Genomic DNA, 18,463 nt, shown 5'->3' on the forward strand with positions numbered 1-18,463 from the left:
ACGGGGCTTATGAGAGTGTGAGAGCCCGCTGCAGCCGCATAGTTTGCCCAGTCCTGCTTGCAGACATAAACGTTTTAGTCTTGTGGAGGGCAGATGACGTAAAGGTCATCTGTTTCATTGGTCAACGATCAACGAGCATGGTGTAATGTGGCCAGCACAACGACCAATCGCCTTTACTTTCTCCAATTAAAGTCAGGTATCCATTAGAGTTGGGTGGACTCAGGGGCGTCCCTAATATCCCGAAATAAAAAATTCCAGTCTTCATCGAGATTTGAACCCGGGACCTCTCGGTTCGGAAGCTGTGGAGTCTTAATTATTCAAAATATTCTTCTATTCTCCCCCCCCTCCTTTTCCAACCGCCAGTTCATTAATACCATAAACAAGAGACCTGTTTTGTCCAGCCATTGTTTGACGGCACTACAGTAAATACTTACCTAAATAACAGCGCAGTGTTTCTCATATTTTCACTAGTGACACTTCTCAGTCCCATAGACCTTACAAATAATGTTACCTCGCCCCTCCCCATAAGACCCACAGTTTGAGCGCTCTAAATACGAGTGTGACCTTTGGAGTTATAAAAGTTAAATGGGAATTCGTTGGATTTAATATAAGTAAAAAAACAACAACAAAAAACAACATAGCCACTTCACTTCAGCATGATTATATGTAGATTTAATATATACATTGTCATTAGGAAAAAAAACACAACAAGGGTGGGGGAAAGGTTGGTTAAGTTTAACATAGTCATTAATAGAGAACACACACACACACACATTGTTCTAAACATGTGTCACTAAATGTCCACCACCTGCCCATGACGTGCTCGCGAGATCACACACATACGCACCAGCGCTGGCATACACCGGCTGAACTAATAATTAGCCTACTCGACTAAGGGCAAATTACAAACTCTCTTCGCCCGGAGTGAGTTCGTCTCACGTGCAAATACCGCGAGCTCGCGAGGCGACGCCACGCGATGTCCTCTCGTTCCCCCCATTTTCATCCGTTTCACACACACAGGCACACACAACGCTGTACTCACGCATCACCCCCCCCCTTTTTTTTCCCCTCCACCTCCTTCCACTGCCTCTTTTTTTTTTTTGTTTGACCCCTCTCATTCAATACCTTTCTCACGGATCTGGCCCAATGCATACTGTGTTTCAAATTTTTCGTGTGAGATTTGTGAGTGGTTCCGTAATGTCGGTGGCTCTTCAGCAGCCGAACCGATGACATAGTGGAGAGTTTGTTTGTTCCTGTATTTTTTTTTCTCTCTAACTTTTATCATTCTATCCGTGCAGTTAATTTACAAAAAAAAACTACAGTTTGACTAGTTTCTTGTTTTTACACTGTTTTGTTTGATCACTAAACTTATCACTAAACTTATCTCTCTTGGGATAATTAATGAACACAATGTTTTCTTTGTGTGACGGAAGTATCGGAGTCTGGAGATGATAGCTCGCGTGTGTAGTTTAGAATCGTTTAATAGTGTTTGACTTGGAGGTTATATTTAGACAGTGTAAGTAAGCCCCTCGTACATAGCTCTCTGCTCTCTTGTGTGAGTGCATGGCTCTACTGGCTGCTGTTGTTTTTTTATTCTTATTCAGAGATCACGTGATTATAGATGAGATCAAAGAGTGGTGCTTATCTAGTTATCTGTGTTTATGTAGAGGCGGAGTGTGTTATTGTGTTTGGGGGGGGGGGATCCATTCCATGGTAACTTAGAAATTTGATCATGCCACTTCATACTAAGTCAAAAATGTGACCATTTACGTTAATAGGTTTTGTTTACATTGATAGGTTTTTAGTTTACATTGATAGGTTTTTAGTTAATATTGATAGGTTTTTAGTTTACCTTGATAGGTTTTTAGTTTACATTAATAGGTTTTTAGTTTACCTTAATAGGTTTTTAGTTTACATTGATAGGTTTTTAGTTTACATTGATAGGTTTTTAGTTTACATTGATAGGTTTTTAGTTTACATTGATAGGTTTTTAGTTTACCTTGATAGGTTTTTAGTTTACATTGATAGGTTTTTAGTTTACATTGATAGGTTTTTAGTTTACATTGATAGGTTTTTAGTTTACCTTAATAGGTTTTTAGTTTACATTGATAGGTGTTTAGTTAACATTGACAGGTTTTTAGTTTACCTTAATAGGTTTTTAGTTTACCTTGATAGGTTTACATTGATAGGTTTTATTTACATAGATAGGTTTTAAGTTAACATTGATAGATTTTGTTTACATTAATAGGTTTTTTAGTTAACATTAATAGGTTTTGTTTACATTGATAGGTTTTTAGTTTACATTGATAGGCTTTGTTTACATTGATTGTTTTTAGTTAACATTTATAGGTTTTGTTTTTACATTGATAGGTTTTTAGTTAACATTGATAGGTTTGGTTTACATTGATATGTTTTTTGTTTACCTTCATAGGTTTACATTGATAGGTTTTGTTTACATTGATAGGTTTTAAGTTAACATTAATAGATTTTGTTTACATTAATAGTTTTTTTTTTTTACATTGATAGGTTTTGTTTACATTGATTGTTTTTAGTTAACATTAATAGGTTTTGTTTACATTGATAGGTTTTTTTTTTACATTCATAGGTTTTTTTTATACATTGATAGGTTTTTAGTTAACATTGATAGGTTTTATTTACATTGATAGATTTTTAGTTTACATCAATAGGTTTTGTTTACATTGATATGGTTAATGTTGAGAGTTTGAAGTCTCTGTAGGTTAATTTTCGGGACTCATAAAAAAAAATATATTCTCACGAAATGATGCTCGCGGTAGGCCGGTCTATTTAATTCTATTTCTGTTGCCTTTTTTTTTAATGTCAGTTTGTCAATGAGTCTTTAAAAAAAAAAAAGAATACAATGAGTGGCCAGGTTTTTGTAGAATGAAAAGCCAAAGCTGTTTCTGCTCACTCAGTTGTCTTGTGTACCCACTACAAAAGTGAATTCTATTCCAATACTTCAACACCTGCTGTGATGTTTTGTAAGCTTTGAATTGAGTCTATTTCCACAAATTTTTAAAAAATTGTTTCATTAGCTATGAATTGGATCTATTTTCACAAGTTATTTTTAAAAATTGTATCTTCATGATCGTGATCTCTGACAAACTGTCTCGATCTATTTATTTTAAATTTATTTCAGTTTTTATTCTCAACAAACATAATTACCTTTAAAATCTAAGTTCAGATGGAGTTTCATTTTGGTTAAAACAAATAGACAAAACAAAAAAAAATAGTCTTAAAAGACATGGATAGATTTCACAATGCCAGATTTTTTACCCAGCGCGTGCTCAATTTAATTTTCCATTAATTTCTTTTTTTTAATTTATTAATACACTTTAAAATATTTTAAACTATGATTTAGTGTAACGTTGAAGACATAAAGACTGCGGAGATGGTCGGTATTTCTGACTAGGTTATTTCTGGGATAGAACTTCTGAAATAGACATTGTGGATTATTTTATGGTCACGAGTTCTACAAAGACTTGGTTGTAGAAGATGGAATTAACTGTGTCTCCCTGGATTTATGCAAATCTCTTGTTTCTGATCAACACCGGGTGTGAAGGTAGGTGCGTGTGTGTGTGTATCTTTCTGTTGATGTATGTATGAGCTGTGTGTGTAGGGGTCATGTGTATATGTGCTTTGGACCTTATACATTTAAATGCACATGCTAATGAATGTAGGCCCTAGTTATCAGCTTCAGCCTTACGCCAATTTGACCGATTGATAGACAGACACCACATTCAAGAAGAACATTAAGACCTACCTGTTTAAAACTTTTTTAGATTAGTTTGTCATTTTAGTTCTCGTGTTTATGTTTCTTATGAGACTACATTATTGTTTGTTAACAGCGCTTTATAAATAAAAATTATGATTATCATTATTGGTCCAATTTGGGTCCCTCGCTTGGTAGCGGCCCCACAATTTACATTTAGCATATCAGCATCAGTCATGGCTTTTGTCACAGGTTTATAAAGGTATAAGACTTAAAGGGTTGTCATATTTAGTGCATCGTACGATTGACGTAGCTTTAGGTAGCATCCCAGCTGGCACCTATTGTATTTGAGTTGCTTCCCATGCATGCTGTAATAATAAATGTAGATATAATGATCTAATTAATAGTAATAGTTGTTATTGTAAAAATATTCAAAGTGGGGCCTAGAAAGCATCCATTAAATTGGGCCCCGCAAGTAGTAAGGCCGGCCCTGCTAATGATGCTTGTGTGTATGACTGTGCGTGTCAAATGGGAAAAAAAAAGAAAGAGAAATATGGACATGGTTTTAAATGTTTTTCTACATTATTGATAGCTGATATCTCAGTTAATACATAAGTGCCTACTATAGCGTTTTAACTTAAATAAGACCTACAAGTTTTTGAGGCACAGGATAGTTTATCTGTATCCATCTACAATGGCTTTCTCCCCTTTAACATACAAGAAAGATTGGAAGTAAAATCATCAGTAACATAGAAAATAAAAGTGTTTTTTTTTATTTTATTATTCAGCACAAACTCATAAATAAGTCTCTGGTGTCGACTTGTCTGTACATGCCATATTTTAGCAGTCACATAGTAAGACTGAAGAAATCCCCCTGAGGCGCACAGCCTTGGGTCGCTAAAAACCGAAGACGGATGACACCTCTGTCTCTAATGTGATGCAAACTCACAGCTGTCTTGACCATTGTGGAACCTTGAAATAGAAAAGGGCGGTTGGGGCGTTTGCTTGATTCCTAACCTCTGGTGGCTGTCAAACACATAGTGTAAGAAATGAATTTATAAAATGTCAGTATTGTATGGCTTGAATTAATTTACTATTGAAACGACACGGTAGGCCTACTACAAACCTAACGTCTTCTTATCTTATAGATTACAGACGTTACTTCAAAAAACAAGAGAATAACGTCCATGTCATGTTAATCAGAGACTTTAACTCTGCTAAGTCAATGGTTTTTCCTGGCTGATTCAGGCAACCCATTCCATTTTCTAATGACATTTAGGAAGAAGGAGCACTTGTACGAATGGGGAATAAGAAATGTGCCTCTGTCTTGTCAACACATTCTCACGACAAGTTATACACACACGTGTAAATATAAGGAATGACCACTCGGTACAATAAATCGCTCTCGTTACAGTGGCCATTAGGTTAAACAAGGCCTGGCGTTATCTCCCTTAGGAAATGTTTGTATCAGGTCTGAACTTATAAGGTCATCCGATATACATCCCTCCATAAACAAACATAAACAAACTTTAATAACGATGGCTACAAAATGAATATCAAGTTTCACCCCTGAGTGTTTTATGGGGCTCTGTCAGGGTGAAAGAGACTGGCAGGGGAACTACTTTTGTGTCAAGGTAGTGCAGAAATCATCCCATCAGTTCTACGAGTTGCCTGGTATGTACATCAATATAAGTACGGCTATTCTAAAGAGTTAGGGATAGACGGAATGAGAAGTGAGGATAGAGAGGGGGAGAGGGGGGAGAGGTGGAGTGGGAGGGGAGACAGTGACGAGGGAAGGAAGGAGAGGTGAAAGGAACAGGGAGACAGAGAGAAAGATACAGACAGAGAGAAAGATACAGAAAGAGAGAAAGAGGGCAAAATGACAATAAATGATGTCATACCTTCTAAGCGCGGGTTACCCCACTCGCCACCCCCTAAGGCCGCTTCTGGAGAAAGAGAGGGGAAAGAAAGAACGTCGAGAGGGGGGGGGGTCATTTATAAGATATCAGAGAAATAGTCAGAAACAGAAACGATTAAGGTGAGGGGGGAGGGGGTGAAACAAAAATTGCGAAACGTCTAGAAAATGTTCGAAAAATATATTTGATTTGATTGATATCTGATTGATATCTGATTGATATCTGATAAAAAAAAAATTGATTAATACTAGTTCAAGTTTTAATGAAAATGTTCCTAAAACTTTTAACCCTAAAACATTTTCGTTTGTCGATGTAAAGAGGCGCCACGTCAGGGGCGTAGCTACCACGTCGCGAACAAGTTCATTTCGCCCAAGCACATGACTATTAGAACCTTCAGGGCTCATTGAAAGATAGTCATTATCGTTTTTAAGATGTACGTGTATGAAAAGTCATAAAACTATAGCCTGCAATAAGTCGTTACTGCTTGAGTGTGAGCACACCATTACAATAAAATGTTGTATACACATTGAAATGTCTTTTAGTAAAAGTTCCGATTAGGTGACTCGACTTCTTCTACTACCTTCTAGTTTCTTACAGGTAGGCAGCTTTACCATATTCTTTAACCCGGGCCTAATGCTATGTCACTGATAGATTACTTTTATTGTCGATTGCAGACCACTGCGATGGTAGGCCTACAACTAGGTGACCCTAGAACCATTGTTTGAAGTCAACCAAACCAGATATGGAAGCAATAAAAACAGAAAAACTTAGATCTTGTTAGAGGAAGAGACGAAACTAGAAAAAGAAAAGGTAGAATAAGTGAAAAGAGAAAGAGAAAGAAAGAGAGGGGAAAGAGAGAGAAAGAGAGGGGAAAGAGAGAGAAAGAGAGGGGAAAGAGGGAAAAGAGAGAAAAAGAGAGAGAAAGAGAGGGGAAAGAGAGGGGGAGGGAGAAAAAGAGAAAGAGATAAAGAGAGAAAAAGAGAGAGGAAAGAGAGAAAGAGATAGAAAGAGAGGGGAAAGAGAGGGGAAAGAGAGAGAAAGAGTGAGAAAGAGAGGGAAAAGAAAGAGAAAGAGAGAAATTGAGGGAAAGAGAGAGAAAGAGAGAGAGGGGAAAGAGAGAGAAAGAGTGAGAAAGAGAGGGAAAAGAGAGGGAAAGAGAGAGAAAAGGAGGGGAAAGAGAGAGAAAGAGATGGAAAGAGAGGAAAAAGAGAGAAATAGAGAGAAAGAGAGGAAAAAGAGAGAAATAGAGGGAAAGAAAGAGAAAGAGAGAGAGAAAGAGAGGGGAAAGAGAGAGAAAGAGTGAGAAAGAGAGGGAAAAGAGAGGGAAAGAGAGAGAAAGAGAGGGGAAAGAGAGAGAAAGAGAGGGAAAGAGAGAGAAATAGAGGGAAAGAGAGAGAAAGAGAGGGGAAAGAGAGAGAAAGAGAAAGAGAAAGAGAGGGGAAAGAGTGAGAAAGAGAGGGAAAAGAGAGAGAAAGAGGGGGAAAGAGAGAGAAAGAGAGGGGAAAGAGAGAGAAAGAGAGGGAAAGAGAGGAAAAAGAGAGAAATAGAGGGAAAGAGAGAGAAAGAGAGAGAAAGAGAGAGAGAAAGAGAGGGGAAAGAGAGAGAAAGAGTGTTAAAGAGAGGGAAAAGAGAGAGAAAGAGAGGGAAAGAGAGAGAAAGAGAGGGGAAAGAGAGAGAAAGAGAGGGAAAGAGAGGAAAAAGAGAGAAATAGAGGGAAAGAGAGAGAAATAGAGGGAAAGAGAGAGAAAGAGAGGGGAAAGAGAGAGAAAGAGAGGGGAGAGAGAGAAAGAGAGAGAAAGAAAAATAAAAGAGTCGAAGAAACGGAAGAGAAAATGATAAGAAGAAAGTGGGTCGAATAAAATAGAGAGAAAAGAGATAGTAAAAAGAGAGAAAGAGAATGAAGAATAAATAAAAAGAATGAAAAAGAGAATAAAGAAAACTAACAAAGAAGAGAAAGAGCGAATTAAGACTAAAAAGGAGAGAATAAAAAAAGAGAAATAAAAAAAAAAGAGAGACAAAAGAGAGAGACAAAGCAACTCGAGAAAAAAATCGCATTAATAAAAGAGAACTTAATCCCATTTATTTTGGAAAAGAAAAGGGGAAAAAACTGTCTTTGTTTCAAAGCAACAGAGTCAATGACAAAGAAGAACTGAGTAGAAAATTATAGAGACAAGAAAATCTGGGAAAGAATGTTAGTTTGCTGAAATCAAGAATACAGAAATATCAACAGATGCCTTCTGGGAAGTAAGCTTAGCTTGACATTCAGTCCGGGCCGAGAGGTGAAACTGAAAATGATTGGTTCTTTAATAGCCAATCAAGTCTGTCTACAGACTCTTTTAGAGCTAGGAAATATTATGTCGTTTATTTAGTCACTTTTTTTTCCTGAAATCAGACATGAGCAACTGTTGGCATCCTTCAGTCGTAGAACGACTATGGTTCATCTCAGAGCAGTTTAGAATAATAAGCAGTGGCGTAGCTATGGTGGGGGAGGGAGGACCCAAATTTGAAAATCCCTCCCCCGAGTCAGCACTTGGGGGCCCTCAACGAAATTTTTTTTTTACTTTAAATATTACGCCGTTATTTCATGTCGTGATCTCGACTGTCAAAATGCAGGGGGCCCCTAAAGAGGTCAGGGCCCCCCCCTCCTCGCCCCAAACGTTACCTCTTTATATCACGAACGCTAAATTTTTTATTGGCAACTTTCATGATACAACTTCAACAGACCTGCTCTTTGTTTACTTAATGGTATTTAAAGATCCAGTGTCCAATACAACAGTACTATAGAAAAAGAAGAGAAAGCGATATAGTAAAATGTGTGGGGTGATATAAGGGGACGTAAACAAATTCGTTATAAAATTAAAGAGAAAGATTGGGTGAGAATTTTTTAAAATAAATAAATACAAAAACAAAATATTGTCAAGGACGCTATATTAAAAGATCGCTGGAGCGTTGGCTGAGTGGTTAAGCCCTTGGCTTCTGAATCTGGGGTCCTGGGTTCGAATCTTGGTGAAGACTGGGATTTTTATGGCGCCCCTGACTTCACCCAACTCTAATGGGACCTGACTTTAGTCCGCGGAAAATAAAGTCGGTTGGTCGTTGTGCTGGTCATATGACACTCTGCTCGTTAACCGTTGGCCACATAAACAGATGACCTTAACATCATCTGCCCTATAGATCGCAATGTCTGGAAGGGGATTTTTTTTTTTTTTTTACTTTTACTGCTGTCAAATAAATAATGATTTTTTTTTTACTGTGTTGAAAAATAATTATACAAAAATATCCTACTACTTTTAAAATAGATAGCTTCTCAACACTTCCTATTTTAAGTAGACAAGAAAGACCACAATGGCTAGCTATAACCTATTTATATGTATCCGGGATAAACGCAAATCTCCATGAGAAAGAAGATGCTGATGTCATTACAATCACGTGCGACCAAAATCCGCTAGATGTCACTTTTGTTTTTCTCTAGGCTTTCTCTCTCCTTTCACTATTCGAGTAAATTCATCCTAAAATCATCGTCTTTATATGGGATCCATGTTTCTTCACATAACATCCACACGCCAATAACACAGAACATAACATCTACACGCCAATAACACAGAACATAACATCCACACGTCAATAACACAGAACATAACATCTACACGCCAATAACACAGAACATAACATCTACACGCCAATAACACAGAACATAACATCTACACGCCAATAACACAGAACATAACATCTACACGCCAATAACACAGAACATAACATCTACACGCCAATAACACAGAACATAACATCTACACGCCAATAACACAGAACATAACATCCACACGCCAATAACACAGAACATAACATCTACACGCCAATAACACAGAACATAACATCTACACGCCAATAACACAGAACATAACATCTACACGCCAATAACACAGAACATAACATCTACACGCCAATAACACAGAACATAACATCTACACGCCAATAACACAGAACATAACATCTACACGCCAATAACACAGAACATAACATCTACACGCCAATAACACAGAACATAACACCCACACGCCAATAACACAGAACATAACATCTACACGCCAATAACACAGAACATAACACCCACACGTCAATAACACAGAACATAACACCCACACGCCAATAACACAGAACATAACTTTCTCGTACGCTGCAGATCTGTCCGTTCAACAGAAACAGTTAACTATTAAGACCTAGACGCAGACCAGATTTAAATAAGTGTTGGCGTTGGAAATGACTTTTGCGGACTTTAACCTTTTTTTTTTTTTTTGAAGAACGAAAACTAAAACTGAAAATGCTGTAATTAATTCTATCGCAATGACACAGAATAATTGTATATTTAATAGAATCTTCATTCATTTATTTTACTTAATATGTATATTATATAATATGTAAGGCAGTGAGCTAATGAGATATCCTCTTTGATGTTGAACTAATCGAAGCATTAGTAGATATTGTTAGGTTATGAGATTGAAATTGGACCATAGCGCTCTGTACATGCTATAACCATGAAAGTAGCGCCATATAAAAGCTATAATTAATATTATTATATTTTAAAAAAGTATCATATAATTTAATTTGTGAAGGCTCCCTTTGAAGGCTAGGCTCTGGGTGGCTTTGTGACATATATCGCTGCAAATCCTGTGTGGACGATAGCACCACTATTGATCATTTATAGGCCTCCGGCCGTTATTCGGACTTTTTATTTAAAGCATGTTCTCTTCTGAAAAGAAATGTTTGTATGTAAGCCTTGAACTAATGCAGAACAACAATTGGTATTCTCTTCTTGCTTTGTTGTCTTGTGGGTCACATGCATTTATAAGTAGAGCGCCATTATACAGAGAGAGAGAGAGACAGAGACAGAGAGAGAGAGACAGAGACAGAGAGAGAGAGAGACAGGGAGAAGGTAGAGGAGAGGAAAAGAGACGGGCTGGAAACAACAAGAACACTACATTGTTTTAGAATGTTTAAACACATACAAACAAAAATTGTTTTCTTAATTCGGGTTTTGTAAATGTCATTTAAGATTTTAATAAAAAACTGAGATATACTACTAATAATCGTAATTATCCGTGAGGAAATTTGTTTTACAATTGTGAAAAAAAAAAAAAAAGCAATGTATCTCACATAGCATTGGTACAGTTTGATAATACCTGGAGTACTTAACAGAAAGAGTGTGTGTGTGTGTGTGAGAGAGATAGAGAGAGAGAGAGAGAGTGAGAGAGACAATAAGAAAGGAGTACGAAGAACTAGAATTAAAGAGGATGAATAAGAGAGAGAGAAAGAGAGAGAGAGAGTGAGAGAGAGTGAGAGAGACAATGAGAAAGGAGTACGAAGAACTAGAATTAAAGAGGATGAATAAAAGAGAGAGAGAGAGAGAGAGAGTGAGAGAGAGTGAGAGAGACAATGAGAAAGGAATACGAAGAACAAGAATTAAAGAGGATGAATAAAAAAGAGAGAGAGACAGACAGATAAAACGATATTCTATTACAATATACCTGTCGAAATTTTTTGATATTTCTAGCATTGCTTACCTCCCTTTGTCCCAATTTATTTTTCTTCTCTCTCTTGTCCTCTCTCTCTCTCTCTCTCTTCTTGCTTGCTCTGTCTTTCTAAATTTGTCACATTTGTTAATTACACCTTTCTTTCTTTCATACTCTGTGTCCACCCAGCTCTAATGGGTACCTGACATTATTTTGGGAAAAGTAGAGGCGGTTGGTCGTTGTGCTAGCCACGTGACACCCTCGTTAACCGTGAGCCCGAGAAACAGACGACATCATCTGCCTTATAGATCGCAAGGTCTGAAAGGGGGAATTTTTAAAATTTCTTCCTTACTTCCTTTGTTATTTTTTTTTCTTCCACTATTTCCGTCTTTCCATCTTTTCTTTATTAATTTCTATTCTTCCCCCCCCCTTTTTTTTTTTAAACCCTGACTAAAAGAAAGTAACCTTTTAACTTTTGTCTTTACTTATAGATTCATTTATCTTTCTTACATTTTAACATTCCGAGAAATGAAAAATTGTAGAATCAATACATTAGGGTTATTTGGTTCTGGGGCATATAGCTTTTTGAATATTCCCAATCAAGCTAACTTGTGTCTGGCTGTGTCGTCTGCTTGAGCTGTCTCCCTGTCGTCTGCTGCCACCCACGTCCCTCGGAGCAGAAGCCAATTCCCACAGTGGAACGAAATTGTTCCGCAATTTATAATTAGCTTCGTTTCTGTTTCATTAGATTGTTTCATAACGCTAAATTTGGCGGGGGGGGGGGGGGGGGGGGGGGCATTTAGCCAGGGGAGATAAGTCTTAGTCAATACGAATAACTACCGTCTTAGCCAATATGTAGCTATTTATCATGGATTCATTTCAGCAGAACTAACAATTAATCTATTTTGAATGTCTGAAATCTATATTAATTATAGGATTTTGTCATAGCAACGGTTAATGTATACTAAACTAACATTATACAATACATAAAGATCTGATCTTAGATACGTAGCTTTAAGGAAGCCTCGTTTTCAAGATGATAATACTAATACATGCATTCACAACGATACCACAATAGCTTGCTTTTTGAGATACAACTTACAATATTTTCAAAAAAATTAATAAAAGTAGCTTTTCGTAAATGAATAATAATGGGTATTACTAATAATATATGTATATAATAGTTTTGATGACAAAGCTTGTATAAACTCACTCCGTCTGTCTGTCTGGGTGGATTATTTTACACTTTTATTTTACTCTCCCACTTCCCCATTTCATATTAAATTTTTCACAATTATTTATTGTCGAAGACATTACATATCAATAACAATAATAACAGTAATAATAATAAACCCTATTAGTTTATCGATTACTGGTAAATAATAAACAACATAGAAAAAGTGGAGATAAATCTTGTAATATTGAGTGAAGGTGATGTTCCTTCACTTAATCAAGCTTTGTTTTTAGAAAACGTTTGTTGTTGTTGTTGTTTTTAAATACGAACGCACACAACAAAATGACAAAACTAGATCTGGTTGAGTTTTGACCACGTAAGCCTGAGTTCTTAACATGATGTAAACATGGAATAGAAAAAATGAAAAATTGAAAAGCGAAATTTGTTTCTAAAAAAATCGTCCCAGTTTCTGCCACTTGATGTTTGACTTTTAATCAAAGAAAATTTTTTTTGTTGGAGCGCCGAGAAACATTTATTGCGCTCTAATTTATTTATATGCATTTTTTTTTGTCTGCAGCGCTTTTTGTGCGTTAATATGGGATACTTAATATAAATACATTTTAGTGTGATATGTGTTTGCGTGTCTGTGATAGAGAGAGATAGAGAGAGAGTAGAGAAAAAGAGGAGAGAGAGAGAAAGAGAGAGGAGATAAAGAGAGAGAGAAGAGATAGAGGAGAGAGAGGAAATAATAAGAGAGAGAAGTGAGAGAGAAGAGAGAGAGGAGAGAAAAAGAGAGAGGAGAGAAAGAGAGAGAGAAGAGAGAGAGGAGAGAGAAGAGAAAGAGAGAGAGGAGAGAAAAGAGAGAGAGGAGAGAGAAAAAGAGAGAGAGAGAGAGAGGAGAGAAAAAGAGAGATAGAGAGAGGAGAGAAAGAGAGAGAGAGAAGAGAAAAAGACAGAAAAAAGAGAGAGAGAAAAGGAGAGAGAGAAGAGAGAGAGATACTTAATATAAATACATTTTAGTTATATGTGTTTGCGTGTCTGCGATAGAGTGAGAGAGAGGGAGAGAAGAGAGTGAGAGAGGAGAGGAGAGAAATTGAGGTGGACAGATAGGTGTTAGTATTTGTCATCTACAATTAAGCTTGAGTTGGGTTTTCCCAAATGAAGAGAATGGACAGCATTGGTTAATGACCCTTGTTACAGTATCCGGGAATGAACTTAAAACCATTTACAAGTATTATACTTAAGTTCTACCAACCCATGATAATTGCATGAAGTTTATTCAATTGGCCAATAAGGCCACCTCTTGAAACTCTAGACCAGCAAAATGAACATGAACTCTTTCTGACAGCATGACTGAACAATATTCTGTTTAGGGTGAGGACTCCAAGTATGTGTCTGTGTCATATTGGTCATTCCCAGTGTCTTGGAAACTCCGGACTCGCGGGCTAGCGACGTGGCCGAAGGCTGTGTACACCGGGGGCGCCCTCCATTTCCCTACGGTTACCACGCTACTCATGTGTGACTTGCGCCTTTTTGAAACGGTCTCTTGAGAAATAGCGAGCGGAATGTTGACATGGTTTTAGGGGCTCTTTTCACAAACCCCAACCTGTGTACTGAAGGTGCTTTCGAATCTTCTTAGGCACCCGTAAGGAAGTCTTGTTTTGTTACCCTAAGTGGCCTAATTGTTAACTCTTCCACCCTGGCGCCACGTTGAGGCTTTGTAGCCTAGCCCGAGGATGTGCCCACCAGACAGCTTTTCAGTCCTTGGTACTCATTGGCTTCGCATGGGACCGCAATTGAAGAGACATTCGCAAACACGCTCTAAGCAATTGGGCGGTTAGTGATTGGTTGGCGGCTATGTAGTGTGAATGATACAAGAGAAGCCCCATTTTCGTCAGCGGTCTTAGGTACGACAGACTACTTCAGATTGTAAGATTAACTACAAGTGTTTTTGTAGTGAGTTAGATTTTTTTTAAAATTACTTTATTTCTAAAGTCTATTACATCTATTTCATTTAATCTCAAGTTAGATTTGTCTGTATTGTAATAAAAGTTATTTCAAATTTTAAAAGTTAAAATATAATACGCCTACAGCGGTTTGGTTGTCTACCAGCAGTTTGGTGCTACATGTCAACGGCCGTCCACGACCATAATGTTTTCCAAATGTTTCCACAATGCACTTTGGGTTAATACAGGGGTTCTCAACCTGTGTGTCGCGATCCCCTTGGAGGTCGATTGACGATTTGACAGGGTCGCCTAAGACCATCAAAAATAAGGATTATTATTGTTTATTCTTCTATTGCTTTGTGTGTCTATTGGGAGGGGGGTCGCGGCAGAGTGGTATATTGTAAGTACGGGACGCCGAGCTTAAAAGGTTGAGAACCGCTGGGTTAATAGATCTATGTTCAGTTAAATAAATAAGTTTACAGGTGTGTGAATATTGCAGCCACCTTTTACTAGTTATAAAAATCTCGCGGTTTACCGTTTTCAGTGTTCTGTTTTATAGACAAAAAGTCTACGTCATCTAGTGTCGTGTGAGTTGTCTTTCTTATTTAACAACTGTTTAACTTCGCTACTTTGATTAGCGATAGTACTGCAGACTTTAATTACATACTCGTGAAAGGTTGCAGCCACTGCCTGGATGTAACTAAACGCTGAAATGACAGTGATTTTACGGAATAAATGAACGACATTTACTGACTGTCTGTGGTAGTTAAAAGTATTTGATTTTTGTTTAAACCTAAGGCGGCGCCTCTGTGTGCAGTGTAGGATCTACGACTGCGGGCGCCGAGAGCTAGCTGCTTTTAGGGTGCCATTTCTACGTAGAAGAGAATACAATGTGGAAGGGTTGATCTTCACTGCTATGTAATTAGGTTTTCATTAACTATTTTGACACTTGAGCCTATAAAATATAAAAGGATAAAATAGAACATTGAAAAGTAAAAAAAATATAATGAAAATTTTCGTTCAAAACGTCGACAGTCTGCTCCATCTACCTTCGAATGAGCACTCCCCGAACGTCCCCACCCTGTTCTTGAGAAGAGCTACACCTATGCTTAAGTATATTTCAGTTCAGCGAGTAAAGTAGTCCCACGGCTGTGCTGCAGTCAAGTCTAAAAGTTTTTATTGACGTTAGGTAACGGAAGAATGACGTGGACTTACGTTTTTTTACTGGACTGGAACAATTTCTTGTTTTCATTTTATTAAATGCTTATAGACTGAGTAGAAAGGGTGGCTATTATCTTTGTAATTGTCACGTGGGGTGCATTTATCTGGCCTAGAGAGATAGTAACTTTACGTAAAACATGAGCTTGAAGATGTAGATCTATAATTATTTGAAATGTTTTCTTTGAGATCTCAATCAACAACTTACTAAAAGATTAACTCAACTTTATCTGGCATTTTTAAGTGAGGAGTGAATCACATGTAACTGGGACGAAAGTTAAAAAAAAACACACTCATCTGAAACATAAAGCTATGTGACCTGCGACGCTCTATCGCTACAGGATAAAAGGAAATTATATGTTACCACGATTTAAACAACCACATGCAAGCAGCCATTCTACAGTTTTACAGTAGTCACGTAAGCAGTCTAAGGTAGGTAAGTAACGCAGCCACTCCACAGTCTATGGTTGATAAGTCACACAGCCACTGTACAGTCTATGGTTGATAAGTCACACAGCCACTGTACAGTCTATGGTTGATAAGTCACACAGCCACTGTACAGTCTATGGTTGATAAGTTACACAGCCACTGTACAGTCTATGGTTGATAAGTCACACAGCCACTGTACAGTCTATGGTTGATAATGATAAGTCACACAGCCACTGTACAGTCTATGGTTGATAAGTCACACAGCCACTCTACAGTCTATAATTGATAAGTCACGCAACTACTCTACAGTCTATGGTTGATAAGTCACACAGCCACTCTACAGTCTATGGTTGATAAGTCACACAGCCACTGTACAGTCTATTGTTGATAAGTCACACAGCCACTCTACAGTCTATAATTGATAAGTCACGCAACCACTCTACTCTATGGTACATAAGACACAGAGACACTTTATGTATTAACCTCCAAAATACTTGATTTGTTACATAGATCCATTCGATCAAACTACATTTTAAATAATGTTTGCTAATTTGTATTCACTTGTAATCAGGGGCGCCCGTAGGATTTTTTGAAAGGGGGGAGGGTGCCAATTACAACCCATGGCTCATAGTCGTAGCTTCTGTGATGATAGCTTCAAAAGGAAGGATGTGTTAATATTAGAAGATATTACGTCATTGTTTGTTGTTTATGTTTTATGCGAATGTTCTGTAGTCACAGATTAATAATAAATACTGTAGACGTTACTATTTAATAATGATAATAACGAGACTGTCTTTATCAAGGTAGACATATATAACTCACTTTTATTTCCGTCCGATTCTTTGCTTTCGCATAAAACATAAACAACAAACAATGACGTAATATCTTCTAATATTAACACATCCTTCCTTTTGAAGCTATCATCACATCCTTCCTTTTAAAGTTCTTAATACTTATATTTACAAGGAATTTTGACAACTCGACCACTTCTGGTTGTCTTGACCGGCACAGCAAGTTCTTTAGATGTTGGTTTATAATTGTCTGTTTCTTTTGTTCTAACAGTTTGCTGTTCATTGTCTTCGTCGGTGTCATAGTACCCAGAGATGTCTTCTTCGTAGCTCTTGTTTAAAAACCGTTGATTTCGTCTGTATGTTTTAACTTTCTTGTTATGGAGAATATTAAAGAAAAGAACTGATGCCCCCGCCCCGGCCCCAACCCCTAAGTGCACTGTAAATACTTGTTTCATGAAATAAAAAAAAACCCAATTCTAATCAAGTGAACAAACTATTTACTGTACGCGATTTTAAGTTTATCCATGCGGCCCGTGCCTCCCTTCGGTCGATCAAAGAAAAACTGCAAACGTCGAATGTGGCTGCCAAAGCTGTCAATAACTTTACTAACGAATTGCTTCTCGTCGCGATAGAAAAGCTGACGAAGAACGCGTATCGTGCACAGTGCTGGGATTCTCCTTCACGTTCCAGCTCTTGCATCGTTTTTAAGATGAAGACAAAACAGTTGCTCGAAAAGCGAGACGTTAATGAAGAAGCGAATCAATCAAGATAAGATGCGGAATGTAAAGCTGTGTTCCGGAGTGATTCTCAAACTCCAAGCATGTGGTGTTGGCTCGTTGTGTCTGATGACAGCAAATCCCCAGCTCAGTACCAACTTTGTCTGCCTGCAGTCTCGCCATTCCTCAGCATGGTCATGTGGTTTTTGATAATATCATTGTGACTGTCTATACTGTACCAAGCGGCCACTATGTTAAATTGGACAAACTATACCATCTGGGAAACTGGTTTAAAACGGGTGGAGTCATTGATGACTATGAAAAAACAAACCAGAAACCTAAAGTAACCAGTGACAAAAAGTCAAAATCTTCTCAATGTTGTGACTGAAAGCGCGAATGGATTCGTATTTCTCAGACCATCGTGTCTCACACAAACGAGGCAAATTTGGGTACCACCGCTCTCACTTGGGACTTTCTTAAGAAATGATTGTCTTCTTGATGACACCAACAGCATTACGTATTCCAGAAACTTCACTCAGGTCATTGACGACAAGTTAAGTCTGTGAGACCGATACCAATCGTTATAATAGACCTCAACACTGACCTGCGACGTGGCATCCTGTGGGCAGTGGAGACCAATAGCTCGTTGCCACGTCGTACAGACCTGTGAACTACAAAATATACAATCGCCAACAACAAACGGAACAGCCAAAGACATCTGCTCAGTGCCTAAGATATCTGCAGTCTCATCACAGCTGCATCAGTTACTGGAGAGCGGGTTTTACCTGCTCTTTTATCGAGGGCTAACACCGACCACACTACTTGCTCATTTCATACTTAGAACAAGTTAATTTAAAAAAAATTGAAGGAAAAACAAAAGGCTGGAATTTCGCTACTCAGAACCCAGCGCATGTGCACAGCGGGTGCCCATTCTTGTAACCGTGGTCATGTTTTCCGAAGACAAAGAAGAGTTCGTAACAGTTTGTAACTATTCACAATTGTTGAGGTCAACACATTTCTTTTCTGATTTATCTTT

At 37.7% G+C, this 18,463-nt stretch overlaps 1 protein-coding gene across 10 annotated transcripts in view; it reads left to right on the forward strand.

Annotated features, from left to right (window-relative positions):
* The first annotated feature begins 1,104 nt into the window (after positions 1-1,104).
* LOC129928735 (uncharacterized) overlaps positions 1,105-18,463 on the forward strand; it is an 84,529-nt gene continuing 67,170 nt past the window's right edge. Inside the window, exons 1-2 of one of the 10 annotated variants that reach the window (XM_056044501.1) lie at positions 1,105-1,516; positions 3,158-3,580. In XM_056044501.1, coding sequence (XP_055900476.1) covers positions 3,514-3,580 — 67 coding nt within the window. In that variant the 5' untranslated portion in view covers positions 1,105-1,516; positions 3,158-3,513. The other 9 variants (XM_056044500.1, XM_056044502.1, XM_056044503.1 and 6 more) reach the window with 9 other exon arrangements.

This window comes from Biomphalaria glabrata, chromosome 10, assembly GCF_947242115.1.
Source record: "Biomphalaria glabrata chromosome 10, xgBioGlab47.1, whole genome shotgun sequence".
Lineage (NCBI taxonomy): Eukaryota > Metazoa > Mollusca > Gastropoda > Planorbidae > Biomphalaria > Biomphalaria glabrata.